Below are 20,875 nucleotides of genomic sequence, written 5' to 3' on the forward strand. Positions count from 1 at the left end.
TATCTATGCGGGCTCAGGGTTTGTTTGTATCAAGAAGGTTTATCTATGCAGGCTCAGGGTTTGTTTGTATCGAGAAGGTTTATCTATGCGGGCTCAGGGTTTGTTTGTGTCGAGAAAGTTTATCTATAGATACAGGCTCAGGGTTTGTTTGTATCAAGAAGGTTTATCTATGCGGGGTCAGGGTTTGTTTGTGTCGAGAAAGTTTATCTATAGATACAGGCTCAGGGTTTGTTTGTATCGGGACGGTTTATCTATGCGGGCTCAGGGTTTGTTTGTATCGAGAAGGTTTATCTATGCGGGCTCAGGATTTGTTTGTGTCGAGAAAGTTTATCTAGAGATACAGGCTCAGGGTTTGTTTGTATCGAGAAGGTTTATCTATACAGGCTCAGGGTTTGTTTGTATCAAGAAAGTTTATCTATAGATACAGGCTCAGGATTTGTTTGTATCGAGAAAGTTTATCTATACAGGCTCAGGGTTTGTTTGTATCGAGAAAGATTATCTATAGATACAGGCTCAGGATTTGTTTGTATCGAGAAATTGTATCTATAGATACAGGCTCAGGATTTGTTTGTATCGAGAAGGTTTATCTATAGATACAAGCTCAGGATTTGTTTGTATCGAGAAAGTTTATCTATAGATACAGGCTCAGGATTTGTTTGTATCGAGAAAGTTTATCTATAGATACAGGCTCAGGATTTGTTTGTATCGAGAAAGTTTATCTATAGATACAGGCTCAGGATTTGTTTGTATCGAGAAAGTTTATCTATAGATACAGGCTCAGGATTTGTTTGTATCGAGAAAGTTTATCTATAGATACAGGCTCAAGATTTGTTTGTATCGAGAAAGTTTATCTATAGATACAGGCCCAGGATTTGTCTGTATCGAGAAAGTTTATCTATGGATACAGGCTCAGGATTTGTTTGTATCGAGAAGGTTTATATATAGATACAGGCTCAGGATTTGTTTGTATCAAGAAAGTTTATCTATAGATACAGGCTCCGGGTTTGTTTTTATCGAGAAAGTTTATCTATAGATACAGGCTCAGGGTTTGTTTGTATCGAGAAGGTTTATCTATGGGGGCTCAGGGTTTGTTTGTATCGAGAAGGTTTATCCATGCAAGCTCAGGGTTTGTTTGTATCAAGAAGGTTTATCTATAGATACAGGCTCAGGGTTTGTTTGTATCGAGAAGGTTTATCTATGCGGGCTCAGGGTTTGTTTGTATCGAGAAGGTTTATCTATAGATACAGGCTTAGGGTTTGTTTGTATCGAGAAGTTTTGTTTTTTTTTGTTTTTTTTTAACACGTTTTTATTTCTTTTTGGTACACAATATCAACATTACACGGGGACATCAAATAACATCAATCATACAAAACTATGCATCTCCAACAAAGACAAAGAAAACAAGTCGCGTAAGGCGAAAATACAATATTTAGTCAAGTAGCTGTCGAACTCACAGAATGAAACTGAACGCAACGCAACGCAGCAAGACCGTATACTCGTAGCATCGTCACTCCACCGCCCGTGGCAAAGGCAGTGCACGTGGAATTGACAAGAAGAGCGGGGTATTCGTTGCGCTGAGAAGGATAGCACGCTTTTCTGTACCTCTCTTCGTTTTAACTTTCTGAGCGTGTTTTTAATCCAAACATATCATATCTATATGTTTTTGGAATCAGGAACCAACAAGGAATAAGATGAAAGTGTTTTTAAATTGATTTCGAAAAAATAAATTTGATAATAATTTTTATATATTTAATTTTCAGAGCTTGTTTTTAATCCGAATATAACATATTTATATGTTTTTGGAATCAGCAAATAATGGAGAATAAGATAAACGTAAATTTGGATCGTTTTATAAATTGTTATTTTTTTTTACAATTTTCAGATTTTTAATGACCAAAGTCATTAATTAATTTTTAAGCCACCAAGCTGAAATGCAATACCGAACCCTGGGCTTCGTCGAAGATTACCTGACCAAAATTTCAACCAATTTGGTTGAAAAATGAGGGCGTGACAGTGCCGCCTCAACTTTCACGAAAAGCCGGATATGACGTCATCAAAGACATTTATCAAAAAAATGAAAAAAACGTTCGGGGATTTCATACCCAGGAACTCTCATGTCAAATTTCATAAAGATCGGTCCAGTAGTTTAGTCTGAATCGCTCTACACACACACACACACACAGACACACAGACACACACACACACACACACACACACACACACACACACACACACACGCACATACACCACGACCCTCGTTTCGATTCCCCCTCGATGTTAAAATATTTAGTCAAAACTTGACTAAATATAACAAGTCGCGTAAGGCGAAAATACAATATTTAGTCAAGTAGCTGCCATTTTTCAGCAAGAGCGTATACTCGTAGCATCGTCAGTCCACCGCTCATGGCAAAGGCAGTGAAATTGACAAGAAGGGCGGGGTAGTAGTTGCGCTAAGAAGGATAGCACGCTTTTCTGTACCTCTCTTTGTTTTAACTTTCTGAGCGTGTTTTTAATCCAAACATATCATATCTATATGTTTTTGGAATCAGGAACCGACAAGGAATAAGATGAAAGTGTTTTTAAATTGATTTGGACAATTTAATTTTGATAATAATTTTTATATATTTAATTTTCAGAGCTTGTTTTTAATCCGAATATAACATATTTATATGTTTTTGGAATCAGCAAATAATGGAAAATAAGATAAACGTAAATTTGGATCGTTTTATAAATTTTTAGTTTTTTTTACAATTTTCAGATTTTTAATGACCAAAGTCATTAATTAATTTTTAAGCCACCAAGCTGAAATGCAATACCAAACCCCGGGCTTCGTCGAAGATTACTTGACCAAAATTTCAACCAATTTGGTTGAAAAATGAGGGCGTGACAGTGCCGCCTCAACTTTCACGAAAAGCCGGATATGACGTCATCAAAGACATTTATCAAAAAAAATGAAAAAACAGTCTGGGGATTTCATACCCAGAAACTCTCATGTCAAATTTCATAAAGATCGGTCCAGTAGTTTAGTCTGAATCGCTCTACACACACACACACACACACACACACACACACACACACAGACACACACACACACACACACGCACATACACCACGACCCTCGTTTCGATTCCCCCTCGATGTTAAAATATTTAGTCAAAACTTGACTAAATATAAAAAGAGGCAACAACAACAACAAAACGGGGAAAACACAATAAAGCATACAATCACACAGCCCATATTCAATACATTTATAAATTATGTAAACGTCTCTTTTTATATTTAGTCAAGTTTTGACTAAATATTTTAACATCGAGGGGGAATCGAAACGAGGGTCGTGGTGTATGTGCGTGTGTGCGTGTGTGCGTGTGTGCGTGTGTGTGTGTGTGTGTGTGTGTAGAGCGATTCAGACTAAACTACTGGACCGATCTTTATGAAATTTGACATGAGAGTTCCTGGGTATGAAATCCCGGAACGTTTTTTTCATTTTTTTGATAAATGTCTTTGATGACGTCATATCCGGCTTTTCGTGAAAGTTGAGGCGGCACTGTCACGCCCTCATTTTTCAACCAAATTGGTTCAAATTTTGGTCAAGTAATCTTCGACGAAGCCCGGACTTCGGTATTGCATTTCAGCGTGGTGGCTTAAAAATTAATTAATGACTTTGGTCATTAAAAATCGGAAAATTGTAAAAAAAATTAAAGATTTATAAAACGATCCAAATTTACGTTTATCTTATTCTCCATCATTTGCTGATTCCAAAAACATATAAATATGTTATATTCGGATTAAAAACAAGCTCTGAAAATTAAATATATAAAAATTATTATCAAAATTAAATTGTCGAAATCACTTTAAAAACACTTTCATCTTATTCCTTGTCGGTTCCTGATTCCAAAAACATATAGATATGATATGTTTGGATTAAAAACACGCTCAGAAAGTTAAAACAAAGAGAGGTACAGAAAAGCGTGCTATCCTTCTTAGCGCAACTACTACCCCGCTCTTCTTGTCAATTTCACTGCCTATGCCGTGAGCGGTGGACTACGAGTATACGGTCTTGCTGCGTTGCATTGCGTTCAGTTTCATTCTGTGAGTTCGACAGCTACTTGACTAAATATTGTATTTTCGCCTTACGCGACTTGTTATATTTAGTCAAGTTTTGACTAAATATTTTAACATCGAGGGGGAATCGAAACGAGGGTCGTGGTGTATGTGCGTGTGTGTGTGTGTCTGTGTGTCTGTGTGTGTGTGTGTGTAGAGCGATTCAGACTAAACTACTGGACCGATCTTTATGAAATTTGACATGAGAGTTCCTGGGTATGAAATCCCCGAACGTTTTTTTCATTTTTTTGATAAATGTCTTTGATGACGTCATATCCGGCTTTTCGTGAAAGTTGAGGCGGCACTGTCACGCCCTCATTTTTCAACCAAATTGGTTGAAATTTTGGTCAAGTAATCTTCGACGAAGCCCGGACTTCGGTATTGCATTTCAGCTTGGTGGCTTAAAAATTAATTAATGACTTTGGTCATTAAAAATCTGAAAATTGTAAAAAAAAATAAAAATTTATAAAACGATCCAAATTTACGTTTATCTTATTCTCCATCATTTGCTGATTCCAAAAACATATAGATATGATATGTTTGGATTAAAAACACGCTCAGAAAGTTAAAACAAAGAGAGGTACAGAAAAGCGTGCTGTCCTTCTTAGCGCAACTACTACCCCGCTCTTCTTGTCAATTTCACTGCCTTTGCCATGAGCGGTGGACTGACAATGCTACGAGTATACGGTCTTGCTGAAAAATGGCATTGCGTTCAGTTTCATTCTGTGAGTTCGACAGCTACTTGACTAAATATTGTATTTTCGCCTTACGCGACTTGTTATATTTAGTCAAGTTTTGACTAAATATTTTAACATCGAGGGGGAATCGAAACGAGGGTCGTGGTGTATGTGCGTGTGTGTGTGCGTGTGTGTGTGTGTGTAGAGCGATTCAGACTAAACTACTGGACCGATCTTTATGAAATTTGACATGAGAGTTCCTGGGTATGAAATCCCCGAACGTTTTTTTCATTTTTTTGATAAATGTCTTTGATGACGTCATATCCGGCTTTTCGTGAAAGTTGAGGCGGCACTGTCACGCCCTCATTTTTCAACCAAATTGGTTCAAATTTTGGTCAAGTACTCTTCGACGAAGCCCGGGGTTCGGTATTGCATTTCAGCTTGGTGGCTTAAAAATTAATAAATGACTTTGGTCATTACAAATCTGAAAATTGTAAAAAAAAAAAAAAAATTATAAAACGATCCAAATTTACGTTTATCTTATTCTCCATCATTTGCTGATTCCAAAAACATATAAATATGTTATATTCGGATTAAAAACAAGCTCTGAAAATTAAATATATAAAAATTATTATCAATTTTTTTTTTCGAAATCAATTTAAAACACTTTCATCTTATTCCTTGTCGGTTCCTGATTCCAAAAATATATAGATATGATATGTTTGGATTAAAAACACGCTCAGAAAGTTAAAACGAAGAGAGGTACAGAAAAGCGTGCTATCCTTCTCAGCGCAACGAATACCCCGCTCTTCTTGTCAATTCCACGTGCACTGCCTTTGCCACGGGCGGTGGAGTGACGATGCTACGAGTATACGGTCTTGCTGCGTTGCGTTGCGTTCAGTTTCATTCTGTGAGTTCGACAGCTACTTGACTAAATATTGTATTTTCGCCTTACGCGACTTGTTTTATGTTTCTATTTGATAATTTTGTAAAACACCAAGTCCTGTTCCCCGTTTAGCTGCTGCAAAATAAACAGACAATGTTTGTGTTCGAGTCTAAACTGAGAAACATCTTTAACCTCCTATTACCTCCAAAAACCAAATTTCATCCTTACAAGCTCAATCAGAAAGACAATCAATCATTTGACAATATCAGAGGTTTAAATGGGTACCACTCCAGGAGAAATTTATTATATGTAAAATTAAGTTTACTTAAATATTCTTCTACCAAATACCTTTTTCTCAAATCTCTTTTAAATGCAGCCATTGTAGGAACAGCTTTTGCATACTTACACTTGTAAATAAAAAATTTGGCATTTAATATTATAAAATCAAAAACTGTACTACTTTTGAAATATGTATCAATACCAAACAAAATAAACTTTTCACTAAACATTATGTTCTCAACATTGTGACATTCATTTTTAACATAGTTTAACAAATCATTCCAAAATGACTGTACATATTGACATGCCCACAAACAATGTTGAATACTATCCCTCTCGTCTCGGCATAAATGGCACATCACGTCTTCTACTACTCCCATTTGTTTTAATAGCACATTTGTTGCCAAAATCCTATGTAATACTCGAATTTGAAACCATTTAAGTTTTACTTCAGAAATTTTCGTTACATATTTAAAGCATAATTTCCAATCAATATCGCCTTCTAGTTTATCTTCCCATTTTGTCAACAATTTGGACGCTTTCCATCCTGTAGTAATTTTTCATAATACAATTTTGCACCTTTTATTTGGGAGTGAATGACTGACACTGATTTATTACTATCAATCATACTATTATTCTCCAAAACAATATTAAACGTTTTTATGTATTTTTTTAATTGCTCCCACGCATCCTAAATAACTCAAAACATTTGTTCTGATATGATACTTTTCACAGAACTCGTTATAGGTATAAAAACTTCCATTGTCATTAACCAACTGACCAATGAAATAAATGTTGTTATCAAACCAATTCTGAAAAAAAACAAGTCTTCTTCCCAATCTTTATATTATTATTGAAGAAAAGTGGTTCTGCTAATATTTCTTTGGAGGTTTCTAGATCTATTTTATATCGAAATTGTTCATAAACATTAAACACATCCTTCCAAAAACTATTACCATGTTGTTTACTGCTATAAAGACTAGGACCACTTACATCAATGTTGTCCACATCGGGATATAAAACAGTTGTTATAACTTTCCATTTGTGGACCGTAAACCTCAACTTTTTTATCCAAGTCAATTTCAGGGCTAACATATAAGTTTTAACGTTAGGAACATCAAGGCCGATCAGGTTTATCCATGCAGGCTCAGGGTTTGTTTGTATCGAGAAGGTTTATCTATAGATACAGGCTCAGGATTTGTTTGTATCGAGAAGGTTTATCTATGCGGGCTCAGGGTTTGTTTGTACAAGTATAGAGAAGGTTTATCTATGCGGGCTCAGGGTTTGTTTGTATCGAGAAGGTTTATCTATAGATACAGGCTTAGGGTTTGTTTGTATCGAGAAGGTTTATGTATGCGGGCTCAGGGTTTTTTTGTATCAAGAAGGTTTATGTATGCGGGCTCAGGGTTTGTTTGTATCGAGAAGGTTTATCTATGCGGGCTCAGGGTTTGTTTGTATCAAGAAGGTTTATCTATGCGGGCTCAGGGTTTGTTTGTATCGAGAAAGTTTATCTATGCGGGCTCAGGGTTTGTTTGTATCAAGAAGGTTTATCAATGCGGGCTCAGGGTTTGTTTGTATCGAGAAGGTTTATCTATGCGGGCTCATGGTTTGTTTGTATCGAGAAGGTTTATCTATGCGGGCTCAGGGTTTGTTTGTATCGAGAAGGTTTATCTATGCGGGCTCAGGATTTGTTTGTGTCGAGAAAGTTTATCTAGAGATACAGGCTCAGGGTTTGTTCGTATCGAGAAAGTCTATCTATAGATACAGGCTCAGGATTTGTTTGTATCGAGAAAGTTTATCTATAGATACAGGCTCAGGATTTGTTTGTATCGAGAAAGTTTATCTATAGATACAGGCTCAGGATTTATTTGTATCGAGAAAGTTTATCTATAGATACAGGCTCAGGATTTGTTTGTATCCAGAAAGTTTATCTATAGATACAGGCTCAGGATTTGTTTGTATCGAGAAAGTTTATCTATAGATACATGCTCAGGATTTGTTTGTGTCGAGAAAGTGTATCTATAGATACAGGCTCAGGATTTGTTTGTATCGAGAAAGTTTCTCTATAGATACAGGCTCAGGATTTGTTTGTATCGAGAAAGTTTATCTATAGATACATGCTCAGGATTTGTTTGTATCGAGAAAGTTTATCTATAGATACAGGCTCAGGATTTGTTTGTATTGAGAAAGTTTATCTATAGATACAGGCTCAGGATTTGTTTGTATCGAGAAAGTTTATCTATACATACAGGCTCAGGATTGGTTTGTATCGAGAAAGTTTATCTATAGATACAGGCTCAATATTTGTTTGTATCGAGAAAGTTTATCTATAGATACAGGCTCAGGATTTGTTTGTATCGAGAAAGTTTATCTATAGATACAGGCTCAGGATTTGTTTGTATCGAGCAAGTTTATCTATAGATACAGGCTCAGGATTTGTTTGTATCGAGAAAGTTTATCTATAGATACGGGCTCAGGATGTGTTTGTATCGAGAAAGTTTATCTATAGATACAGGCTCAGGATTTGTTTGTATCGAGAAAGTTTATCTATAGATACAGGCTCAGGATTTGTTTGTATCGAGAAAGTTTATCTATACATACAGGCTCAGGATTTGTTTGTATCGAGAAAGTTTATCTATAGATACAGGCTCAGGATTTGTTTGTATCGAGAAAGTTTATCTATAGATACAGGCTCAATATTTGTTTGTATCGAGAAAGTTTATCTATAGATACAGGCTCAGGATTTGTTTGTATCGAGAAGGTTTATCTATGCGGGCTCAGGGTTTGTTTGTACAAGTATAGAGAAGGTTTATCTATGCGGGCTCAGGGTTTGTTTGTATCGAGAAGGTTTATCTATAGATACAGGCTTAGGGTTTGTTTGTATCGAGAAGGTTTATGTATGCGGGCTCAGGGTTTTTTTGTATCAAGAAGGTTTATGTATGCGGGCTCAGGGTTTGTTTGTATCGAGAAGGTTTATCTATGCGGGCTCAGGGTTTGTTTGTATCAAGAAGGTTTATCTATGGGGGCTCAGGGTTTGTTTGTATCGAGAAGGTTTATCTATGCGGGCTCAGGGTTTGTTTGTATCGAGAAGGTTTATCAATGCGGGCTCAGGGTTTGTTTGTATCGAGAAGGTTTATCTATGCGGGCTCATGGTTTGTTTGTATCGAGAAGGTTTATCTATGCGGGCTCAGGGTTTGCTTGTATCGAGAAGGTTTATCTATGCGGGCTCAGGATTTGTTTGTGTCGAGAAAGTTTATCTAGAGATACAGGCTCAGGGTTTGTTCGTATCGAGAAAGTCTATCTATAGATACAGGCTCAGGATTTGTTTGTATCGAGAAAGTTTATCTATAGATACAGGCTCAGGATTTGTTTGTATCGAGAAAGTTTATCTATAGATACAGGCTCAGGATTTATTTGTATCGAGAAAGTTTATCTATAGATACAGGCTCAGGATTTGTTTGTATCCAGAAAGTTTATCTATAGATACAGGCTCAGGATTTGTTTGTATCCAGAAAGTTTATCTATAGATACATGCTCAGGATTTGTTTGTGTCGAGAAAGTTTATCTATAGATACAGGCTCAGGATTTGTTTGTATCGAGAAAGTTTCTCTATAGATACAGGCTCAGGATTTGTTTGTATCGAGAAAGTTTATCTATAGATACAGGCTCAGGATTTGTTTGTATCGAGAAAGTTTATCTATAGATACATGCTCAGGATTTGTTTGTATCGAGAAAGTTTATCTATAGATACAGGCTCAGGATTTGTTTGTATTGAGAAAGTTTATCTATAGATACAGGCTCAGGATTTGTTTGTATCGAGAAAGTTTATCTATACATACAGGCTCAGGATTGGTTTGTATCGAGAAAGTTTATCTATAGATACAGGCTCAATATTTGTTTGTATCGAGAAAGTTTATCTATAGATACAGGCTCAGGATTTGTTTGTATCGAGAAAGTTTATCTATAGATACAGGCTCAGGATTTGTTTGTATCGAGCAAGTTTATCTATAGATACAGGCTCAGGATTTGTTTGTATCGAGAAAGTTTATCTATAGATACGGGCTCAGGATGTGTTTGTATCGAGAAAGTTTATCTATAGATACAGGCTCAGGATTTGTTTGTATCGAGAAAGTTTATCTATAGATACAGGCTCAGGATTTGTTTGTATCGAGAAAGTTTATCTATAGATACAGGCTCAGGATTTGTTTGTATCGAGAAAGTTTATCTATAGATACAGGCTCAGGATTTGTTTGTATCGAGAAAGTTTATCTATAGATACAGGCTCAATATTTGTTTGTATCGAGAAAGTTTATCTATAGATACAGGCTCAGGATTTGTTTGTATCGAGAAAGTTTATCTATAGATACAGGCTCAGGATTTGTTTGTATCGAGAAAGTTTCTCTATAGATACAGGCTCAGGATTGGTTTGTATCGAGAAAGTTTATCTATAGATACAGGCTCAGGATTTGTTTGTGTCGAGAAGATAATCTTAAACAAACGAGGCTGAGCGCTATTTAGAGGTCAAATAACCGAAGGACAGTAAGCGCTCTAAATGCATACGACATGTGTAATGGAGTAAGCGAGAGTTGTAGGGAACCAATCTCCTGGCACCTGAGAGAATAACAAGCATTGAAATGAACAAGCGACTTTCATCCTCAAGAAGTTTATCGAGAAGGTTTAGCCATGCAGGCTCAGGATTTGTTTGTATCGAGAAAGTTTATCCATGCAGGCTCATGGTTTGTTTGTATCGAAAAGGTTTATCTATGCAGGCTCAGGGTTTGTTTGTATCGTGAAGGTTTATCCATGCAGGCTCAGGGTTTGTTTGTATCGTGAAGGTTTATCCATGCAGGCTCAGGGTTTGTTTGTATCGAAAAGGTTTATCTATGCAGGCTCAGGGTGTGTTTGTATCGAAAAGGTTTATCTACGCAGGCTCAGCGTGTGTTTGTATCGTGAAGGTTTATCTATGCAGGCTCGGGGTTTGTTTGTATTGTGAAGGTTTATCTATGCAGGCTTAGGGTTTGCTTGTATTGAAAAGGTTTATCTATGCAGGCTCAGGGTTTGTTTGTATCGTGAAGGTTTATCTATGCAGGCTTAGGGTTTGCTTGTATCGAAAAGGTTTATCCATGCAGGCTCATGGTTTGTTTGTATCGAAAAGGTGTATCCATGCAGACTCATGGTTTGTTTGTATCGTCAAGGTTTATCTATGCAGACTCATGGTTTGTTTGTATTGTGAAGGTTTATCTATGCAGGCTTAGGGTTTGCTTGTAATGATGAGTCGGAGTATCTACGACGAACTTGTCGCACGAAGCAGTATCAAAATTGTATCCTGGCCACATCTGAGACGGCAAGCTGAACTGTTGTCATGGGACAAGTGTGCCTTTAACGTCATCAAGTCCAGGCTTCGTTCTCAAAACACAACTTTTTCACCGACAATCTCGGTGAAGCATGGCTGCTCCGCCTGGCGTCTGGCATTATGGGGTTAGTGCTAGGACTGGTTGGTCCGGTGTCAGAATAATGTGACTGGGTGAGACATGAAGCCTGTGCTGCGACTTCTGTCTTGTGTGTGGCGCACGTTAAATGTCAAAGCAGCACCGCCCTGATATGGCCCTTCGTGGTCGGCCGGGCGTTAAACAAACAAACAAACAAACAAACAATCGGTGAAGCAGTGTCGCTCAGCATCGGTTGTCGGCAAAACGCATGGACTTTTTTTCAAATCGCCGATAACTTTGCCATGATTTTGGCAAATCTGCTGGACTTTTTTCATGCTAAGGGGAATGTGTCTTCAAGGACTGTCTAAAACTGTGTGTGGCCATTTCGGCATATTTGCCGATTACAGATGACATCTTGGCAACATTCCTGTGAACACCAGAATTGATTTAAAGATAAGGTAGTGCGCTTTGTGTTGCAGAACTGGGAGTTCCAGGTGTACACAAATGACAAGTCCAACGTCTACACCCAGAATGGAAAGCTCTTCCTGAAGCCGGTCAGTATGACTACTCGTTATGTGTATGTATATATGTGTGTGTGTGTGTGTGTGTGTGTGTGTGTGTGTGTGTGTGTGTGTGTGTGTGTGTGTGTGTATGTGTGTGTGGTGTGTGCGTATGTCTGTGTGTGTGTGTGTGTGTGTGTGTGTGTGTGTGTGTGTGTGTGTGTGTGTGTGTGTGTGTTTGTGTGGGTGTGTGTGAGTGTGTGTGCAAGAATATGTGACAGCGTACAAGAGAAAAGGCAAAATGTGTGGGTGTGTTTTGGTTTTGTGTTTTGTATTTTGTCATTACACAATGATATTTTAAAGTCATTTACTAATTTAGAAGAGCAAAGCCTGCTGAAGAAGATACAATAAACAGATTCTTCATGTCTTTCTTACCTTAAGATCCGGCTAGGCCTTTACATGAGGATTCTTATACCATCCCTCGACTTGACGCATTCCACAAAATTAACTACCCTGACTGCTTGCTGTAGTGAACTGAATTAAGTTATGAATTTATTTATTTAAAGGCCACTGATGGCTTTCATTAAATTAACTCATTAAAAAAAATCCACTCTTCACATGGTTCATTTTTGATATGTGACCAAGTGGAGGGATGTCTTTTTTCCATGTAAAACCCTGGCCAGATCTGGGGCGGGGAGCCGAGCTGTTAGCACAGGAAGGAGTGTGCCTTTAACTCTAAGACGCAGTAGCAGTGATTTTGAATGTGATGTGTCATTGGTGCTCACTGTGTTAACTCCGAGACGCCGTAGCAGTGGTTTTGAATGTGATGTGTCATTGGTGCTCACTGTGTTAACTCCGAGACGCCGTAGCAGAGGTGTTGAATGTGATGTGTCATTGGTGCTCACTGTGTTAACTCCGAGACGCCGTAGCAGTGGTTTTGAATGTGATGTGTCATTGGTGCTCACTGTGTTAACTCCGAGACGCCGTAGCAGTGGTTTTGAATGTGATGTGTCATTGGTGCTCACTGTGTTAACTCCGAGACGCCGTAGCAGTGGTTTTGAATGTGATGTGTCATTGGTGCTCACTGTGTTAACTCCGAGACGCCGTAGCAGTGGTTTTGAATGTGATGTGTCATTGGTGCTCACTGTGTTAACTCCGAGACGCCGTAGCAGAGGTGTTGAATGTGATGTGTCATTGGTGCTCACTGTGTTAACTCCGAGACGCCGTAGCAGTGGTGTTGAATGTGATGTGTCATTGGTGCTCAGTGTGTTAACTCCGAGACGCCGTAGCAGAGGTGTTGAATGTGATGTGTCATTGGTGCTCACTGTGTTAACTCCGAGACGCCGTAGCAGTGGTTTTGAATGTGATGTGTCATTGGTGCTCACTGTGTTAACTCCGAGACGCCGTAGCAGTGGTGTTGAATGTGATGTGTCATTGGTGCTCACTGTGTTAACTCCGAGACGCCGTAGCAGTGGTGTTGAATGTAATGTGTCATTGGTGCTCACTGTGTTAACTCCGAGACGCCGTAACAGTGGTGTTGAATGTGATGTGTCATTGGTGCTCAGTGTGTTAACTCCGAGACGCCGTAGCAGAGGTGTTGAATGTGATGTGTCATTGGTGCTCACTGTGTTAACTCCGAGACGCCGTAGCAGTGGTGTTGAATGTGATGTGTCATTGGTGCTCACTGTGTTAACTCCGAGACGCCGTAGCAGAGGTGTTGAATGTGATGTGTCATTGGTGCTCACTGTGTTAACTCCGAGACGCCGTAGCAGAGGTGTTGAATGTGATGTGTCATTGGTGCTCACTATGTTAACTCCGAGACGCCGTAGCAGAGGTGTTGAATGTGATGTATCATTGGTGCTCACTGTGTTAACTCCGAGACGCCGTAGCAGAGGTGTTGAATGTGATGTGTCATTGGTGCTCACTATGTTAACTCCGAGACGCCGTAGCAGAGGTGTTGAATGTGATGTGTCATTGGTGCTCACTGTGTTAACTCCGAGACGCCGTAGCAGAGGTGTTGAATGTGATGTGTCATTGGTGCTCACTGTAATAACTCCGAGACGCCGTAGCAGAGGTGTTGAATGTGATGTGTCATTGGTGCTCACTATGTTAACTCCGAGACGCCGTAGCAGAGGTGTTGAATGTGATGTGTCATTGGTGCTCACTGTGTTAACTCCGAGACGCCGTAGCAGAGGTGTTGAATGTGATGTGTCATTGGTGCTCACTGTGTTAACTCCGAGACGCCGTAGCAGAGGTGTTGAATGTGATGTGTCATTGGTGCTCACTGTGTTAACTCCGAGACGCCGTAGCAGAGGTGTTGAATGTGATGTGTCATTGGTGCTCAGTGTGTTAACTCCGAGACGCCGTAGCAGAGGTGTTGAATGTGATGTGTCATTGGTGCTCACTGTGTTAACTCCGAGACGCCGTAGCAGTGGTGTTGAATGTAATGTGTCATTGGTGCTCACTGTGTTAACTCCGAGACGCCGTAGCAGAGGTGTTGAATGTGATGTGTCATTGGTGCTCACTGTGTTAACTCCGAGACGCCGTAGCAGAGGTGTTGAATGTGATGTGTCATTGGTGCTCACTATGTTAACTCCGAGACGCCGTAGCAGAGGTGTTGAATGTGATGTGTCATTGGTGCTCACTGTGTTAACTCCGAGACGCCGTAGCAGAGGTGTTGAATGTGATGTGTCATTGGTGCTCACTGTGTTAACTCCGAGACGCCGTAGCAGAGGTGTTGAATGTGATGTGTCATTGGTGCTCACTGTGTTAACTCCGAGACGCCGTAGCAGTGGTGTTGAATGTAATGTGTCATTGGTGCTCACTGTGTTAACTCCGAGACGCCGTAGCAGAGGTGTTGAATGTGATGTGTCATTGGTGCTCACTGTGTTAACTCCGAGACGCCGTAGCAGAGGTGTTGAATGTGATGTGTCATTGGTGCTCACTGTGTTGACAGACCAAGACCGTCGATGACCCAAGGTGGGACGAGCACTACCTCCACAGCGGAGTGATGGATGTTGCACGTGCGTTCTCCGTGTTAGACACAGTACTACACGACCTCCCTCTCCCCCTTTCCAAGAATGCAACACAAAAAGACACAGACAGACGGACGGACAGGCAGACAAACAGACAGACAGACAGACAGACAGACAGTAACACACTCACACACAAACACGCACGAACACACGCACGCACGCACGCACGCACTCATGCACGCACGCACACACCGGCACACACTCATAGAAATGTTTCACCATGTTCATATAATGCCCGACATAAATTATGTCCCTGTCCATGTCCATGACGTCCATTTAAACTCATTATTAGTCCAAATGTTTCAACAGACATGAAGCTAAGAAATGTTCTTCCACTAGAGCAGCATCTTCAGCTAAAGTTAGCGTGTGTATATAATTAGTGTTAGTATTATAATTTAGTTCTTTAGAGATTCTGTTTGAGTATCGTTTGATAGTGTGTTTTTGAGTTTGTAATAAGAATAATAATGAACACTTATATAGCGCGAACCACAGAATATTGCTGTGCTCTCCGCGCTTCACAATATCAAACTACGAGTAATGATACACAAAATAAACACATAATAACATCTTCTATGTAAATGACCGGGAATCAGTAAAATAAAATAACAACACAAAGGCATGCAATACACATAATGATAATGATGATGATTTGCATAAATCACATGTAAACACGACTTGTTTGAGTGTTTCTTCGTACAGATTGTAAGAAAAGACCCAGCCTTAAGTCTTCATCCTTGTAAAATAAAGTTCAGTTCAGTTCATTCACAGAGACTTGCTGTTTTGGTTTCTGTCTCTATTTCACTTCGATATTCACTAGGGGAACATTTCCCCTCTCCTTTGTTCTCCAGAGATCTGGGGTTACTGCACCCAGAGTGCTCAATACGGGTGCCATCGGGAAGGCAAGAACGGCATCCTGCCACCCGTCATGTCTGGCAAGGTCAAGTCTAAGCCTGTGCTCAGATACGGAACAGTGGAGGTGCGCGCCCGTATCCCCCAGGGAGACTGGCTGTGGCCTGGTAAGAATTAAGCTACCTCTATTGAGCTCATGCGCTTACAAGATTTGATTGTCAGTTGTTGTCTGTGCACTTCCGTTGATGATTCTAAAACAACACCTATAGTAGTTGACATGCTAACAAGATTTGATTGTCAGTTTTGTCTGTGTAGTTCCATTGCTAATGCTAAGAAACAACCTGTAGTAGTTGACATGCTTACAAGATTTGAATTTCGGTGTTGTCTGTCTACTTCTATTGTTGATTCTAAGAAACCACCTGTAGTACAAGCTAACCAGATTTGAATGTCGGTTTTGCTTGTTGACTTCCATTGATAATTCAAAGAAACTACAATAGTAAGCTGATGCGCTAACAAGATCAATCGTCAGGTTTTTTTTTAAGTTTTTTTTTAATGTGATCGTAACAGTCCTGATACATATATCAGTGGGGTTTTGGTTTGTTTTATTGGATGTGTTCTTTTGTGTGTGTTTGTGTGTGTGTGTGTGTGTGTTTTTTTTTTTTTTTTTTTTTTTTTTGGGGGGGGGGGTTATTTGATTGTTCTGGTATTTGTTGTTGTTGTTCTTGCTGCTCTTGTTTTTGTTATCCATTTTCCCCCTTTTTATAAATCTCACACAGCTATCTGGATGTTGCCCCGAGACAGTCACTACGGCGGATGGCCTCGATCTGGTGAAATCGATATCATGGAGTCACGTGGTACGTTGAAGACAATCGATTCAATAGACTGCGTGTTATCATGTATGTCAGTCTGTAGTTTAGACAGTCGTCATTTGAGTCTGTTAGACAGATATATATTGAGCTGCAATAGGCAGTTACTTTATGTTGCTAATATACTTCAGATACCTTATATTCCAAATATGATTGCTAGTTTGTCAAGTTGAAGTTTAAAGGTTTTTCATTCATTTAACACCTGTTTCTTTATCTAATAATCTAGGTTTCAACTTGTTCTTCTCCTTAGTTGTATTTTCTAATAACACGTACTTTGTAATAAAAAGTAATTTAAAAAAAACGCACATCCCAAACAAAATACGCAAAATCATCAATGATACGCGTCTTCAGTCACCAGCAAAACTTGAAAACAACAAAAACAAAACAACAGCACCGTAATCAGCTAATTCATGTGAACTAAAATTTCACAATCAGTAAAATCTGAGTTCACTCAACTGTGACCTTGTAACAGGTAACGTGAGGGCCAGCGGACACGGTGTGAACGAGGTGTCCTCCACCCTCCACTGGGGCACCTCCGCAGGCGACAACCACTACGGCCAGACCACCCACTCCAAGTCAGTACAATGGAGCCCCTCTAGATCTTCACTACAAGTCCTCCTGAACATACAATCACGCGCGCGCGCGCACTCACACACAAGCACACACACTCACAAACACATCCATCCATCGCACACAAACACGCCTAAACACGTACGCACACATACACACACACACGCACACGCACGCACGCAGACACACACACACACACACACACACACACACACACACACACACGCACGCACGCACGCACGCTAACTCACGTACGCCAATCAGACAGCTGGTTAATTTTCCTCGATTCTTTGGCCTGGCTATCAATCAATCAATATGAGGCTTATAACGCGCGTATTCCGTGGGTACAGTTCTAAGCGCAGGGATTTTTTTTAGATTTTTTTTTATGCAATTTATATCGCGCACATATTCAAGGCACAGGGATTTATTTATGCCGTGTGAGATGGAATTTTTTTACACAATACATCACGCATTCACATCGGCCAGCAGATCGCAGCCATTAATTTTCGGCGCATATCCTACTTTTCACGGCCTATTATTCCAAGTCACACGGGTATTTTGGTGGACATTTTTATCTTTGCCTATACAATTTTGCCATGAAAGACCCTTTTGTCAATCGTGGGATCTTTAACGTGCACACCCCAATGTAGTGTACACGAAGGGACCTCGGTTTTTCGTCTCATCCGAAAGACTAGCACTTGAACCCACCACCTAGGTTAGGAAAGGGGGGAGAAAATTGCTAACGCCCTGACCCAGGGTCGAACTCGCAACCTCTCGCTTCCGAGCGCAAGTGCGTTACCACTCGGCCACCCAGTCCACTTGGCTAATCAGTACTTACGCAAGCCGTCATGTGTTGGGCAGCTGTAATGGGGATGTCTCTCTGCCTATCTGTCTGTTTACTTGTCATTTTGTTTTGATTGTCGAGTGTCTGGAACAAGGAGATATGAAGAAGCGTAGGGGAAAGTATCCATTGCTTCGTGAGCCAGCCGTCCCCAGCGTCATTCGCGTGAATTACCTCCCATGTAGCATAACACTGAGCTGTTCGGAAGATATAAATGCAGTACGGTGATAAGTCCGAGTCGTAAACTGAACAATCTCAAAGTCAGGCAAAAAAACAATAAAGGTAAATATACACGCATATAATATACTAGTAGCTGTGCTTTTAGCTTAAGTGTAATTGTAGGGTAGAGGACGTAACCTTTTGAATTTTTCTTGGAATGTTACACTGAAACCAATCCGGCAACTGAGTGTCCCTGTGCGTATCCGTGACTGTGACTGTATGTTTAAGTCTAGATGCGTGTTGTGTTTGTGTTCTCTGTGTATTTATAACTCTCCTGTCTGTTTGTGTTTGACTGAGTGTGTGTTTGTGTGTGTGTGTGTGTGTGTGTGTGTGTGTGTGTGTGTGTGTGTGTGTGTGTGTGTGTTTGTTTGTGTGTGTGTATGTGTGTGTGTCCGTGTGTGTGTGTGTGTGTGTGTGTGTGTGTGTGTGTGTGTGTGTGTGTGTGTGTGTGTGTCTGTGTGTGTGTGTGTGTGTGTGTGTCCTTGGAATTGTTAGTACGATCTGTGCTTATCAAAAAAGACTGTTGATGTGAATTTTCATCGCCAGGCAAGCTGCAGACTGGAGCAACAGCTTCCACACTTGGCGTCTGGAATGGACACACGATCACATGGCGTGAGTCTTCGTCTTGGCCTTTGAATTCTGCTTTGGCCTTGGATATGTTACAGTAAATTCATCAAACCAGTCAATTTGTAAATTCACTCCGTAAATTTACCAATTTACTGAAAAATTCAGGAAATTTACAAATTTACTGAGTTTGACACCCAGGAAATTTACAAATTTACTGAAAATTTCAGTAAATTTACAAATTTACTGGTTTGATGAATTTACTGTAACAGATATAGCGCATGCACGGTTGTCTCTGCCTGTCTGCCTCTTCGAGCATCCGTATGTGTGTCCCTCTGTCAGCTTTCCCGTGTTGCTGTCTGCCTGCTTGTCTATCTGTGTCAGTCCATCGGAATGACCCTGCGTATGACTTTATTGTGCGCAGCATTTCCTTTTGAAGATAGTTAAGCGTTTGTCTTGAATGTGTGTGTGTGTGTGTGTGTGTGTGTGTGTGTGTGTGTGTGTGTGTGTGTGTGTGTGTGTGTGTGTGTGTGTGTGTGTGTGTCAGAGACTAGAGAGAGAGAGAGAGAGAGAGAGGGGGACGTATGTGCGTGTTGGTGTCCACATCAGTGGGTGCGTGCCTGCGTGTCACTGTGCTTGTGGGTGAGTGAGTATATGTAAGGCTGGCTTTCCATTCGTCCGTCTGTTTGACTGTTTGTATGCGTACATAATTGTTTGTTTTCACGTGCACAGGACGTTCGTTGACAACCAGGAGATCCTGCGTGTAACTCCCCCATCCGGTGGCTTCAGTCAGCTCGGCCACACCTCAAACATCTGGGCTGGCAATGACAAAATGGCGCCCTTCGACAAGGAGGTCAGTACACTCGACCCGCGTACCGGGGAGACACGGGGCGACCGATTGAATGAGAGAGAGAGAGAGACTTAGACTTAGACTTAGACTTAGACTTAGAACATTTTATTCACATAAAGGGTAGACATTTTAGGCCATAGGCTTAATCTTACAATGTGCCCTTTACATTCACACAAACACATATTCACGCGTGCGCCCGACTAGAATCATAGAAACATCAAACATACAGTAATAATAAATGAGAAAAGTAGTAGAAAATACATGAATGGAACATCAATAAAGCAATTACAGAATGGAACGTTAATTACGCAATCACACTTGCGCACTCACACGCAGACGCACAAGGAGGAACACATATAGTACTAATAGAGAGAGAGAGAGAGAGAGAGAGAGAGAGAGAGAGAGAGAGAGAGAGAGAGAGAGAGAGAGAGAGAGAGAGAGAGAGAGAGAGAGAGAGAGAGAGAGAGAGAGAGAAAGAGAAAGAAAAAGAGAGGAGAGAGAGAGAGGCACACACACACAGACAGACTGAGACAGACAAGCAGGCTAGGCGTGTAGACTGACAGAAAGTCAGACTGACAACTATCCGGGAAAAAATTGAAAATACGTAAAAAGACATAGACACATAATCACACAGTAATGTGAAGACGTGCGGAAACAGACAATAAAACACACAGTCAGACATGTTTGCACCAACTGGAGCATGAAAAACACATAGAAACACAGACAGACACTGAAACACGGTCATACATAGGCAGATAGACGCGTGACCGCACGCAGAGAGAAGTAGAGACAGAGTCAGACAGACAGACGGACAGTTGGGAAGGTTCTTGAATACCGGTGTAAATACCTGTGTAGCCTTCACTCTGAATGGGAAGCAGATTGCTACAGGTCATTGTCAGAAACCTTGTGTATGTATCCTCATTAGCCCAAGGAATCAGAGCCACAAGATAGTGGGGTTATTTTCATCAACTTTTTGCACAAGCAAACGAGCGTCATCATTATGTCTGTTATGTACGTTCGTGAACATATCAGGTACCTTTTATTTACTGATGGCCGCAGGAGCGGTCATCTATTGCAATGCATTCGGAGAGGTGACATGTCTCGTTTTGTTACCGTTCTCACGAGATCAGTTACATTCTCTCTCTCTCTCTCTCTCTCTCTCTCTCTCTCTCTCTCTCTCTCTCTCTCTCTCTCTCTCTCTCTCTCTCT

General features: G+C 40.3%; 1 protein-coding gene across 1 annotated transcript in view; it reads left to right on the plus strand.

Annotated features, from left to right (window-relative positions):
• LOC138974073 (beta-1,3-glucan-binding protein-like) overlaps positions 1-20,875 on the plus strand; it is a 38,802-nt gene that overhangs the window by 14,544 nt on the left and 3,383 nt on the right. The window contains exons 6-12 of the mRNA XM_070346777.1: positions 11,852-11,926; positions 14,829-14,895; positions 15,756-15,923; positions 16,533-16,610; positions 17,095-17,197; positions 18,799-18,864; positions 19,549-19,669. Coding sequence (XP_070202878.1) covers positions 11,852-11,926; positions 14,829-14,895; positions 15,756-15,923; positions 16,533-16,610; positions 17,095-17,197; positions 18,799-18,864; positions 19,549-19,669 — 678 coding nt within the window. The remainder of the gene's footprint in view (positions 1-11,851; positions 11,927-14,828; positions 14,896-15,755; positions 15,924-16,532; positions 16,611-17,094; positions 17,198-18,798; positions 18,865-19,548; positions 19,670-20,875) is intronic.

Source organism: Littorina saxatilis, linkage group LG1 (assembly GCF_037325665.1).
Source record: "Littorina saxatilis isolate snail1 linkage group LG1, US_GU_Lsax_2.0, whole genome shotgun sequence".
NCBI lineage: Eukaryota > Metazoa > Mollusca > Gastropoda > Littorinimorpha > Littorinidae > Littorina > Littorina saxatilis.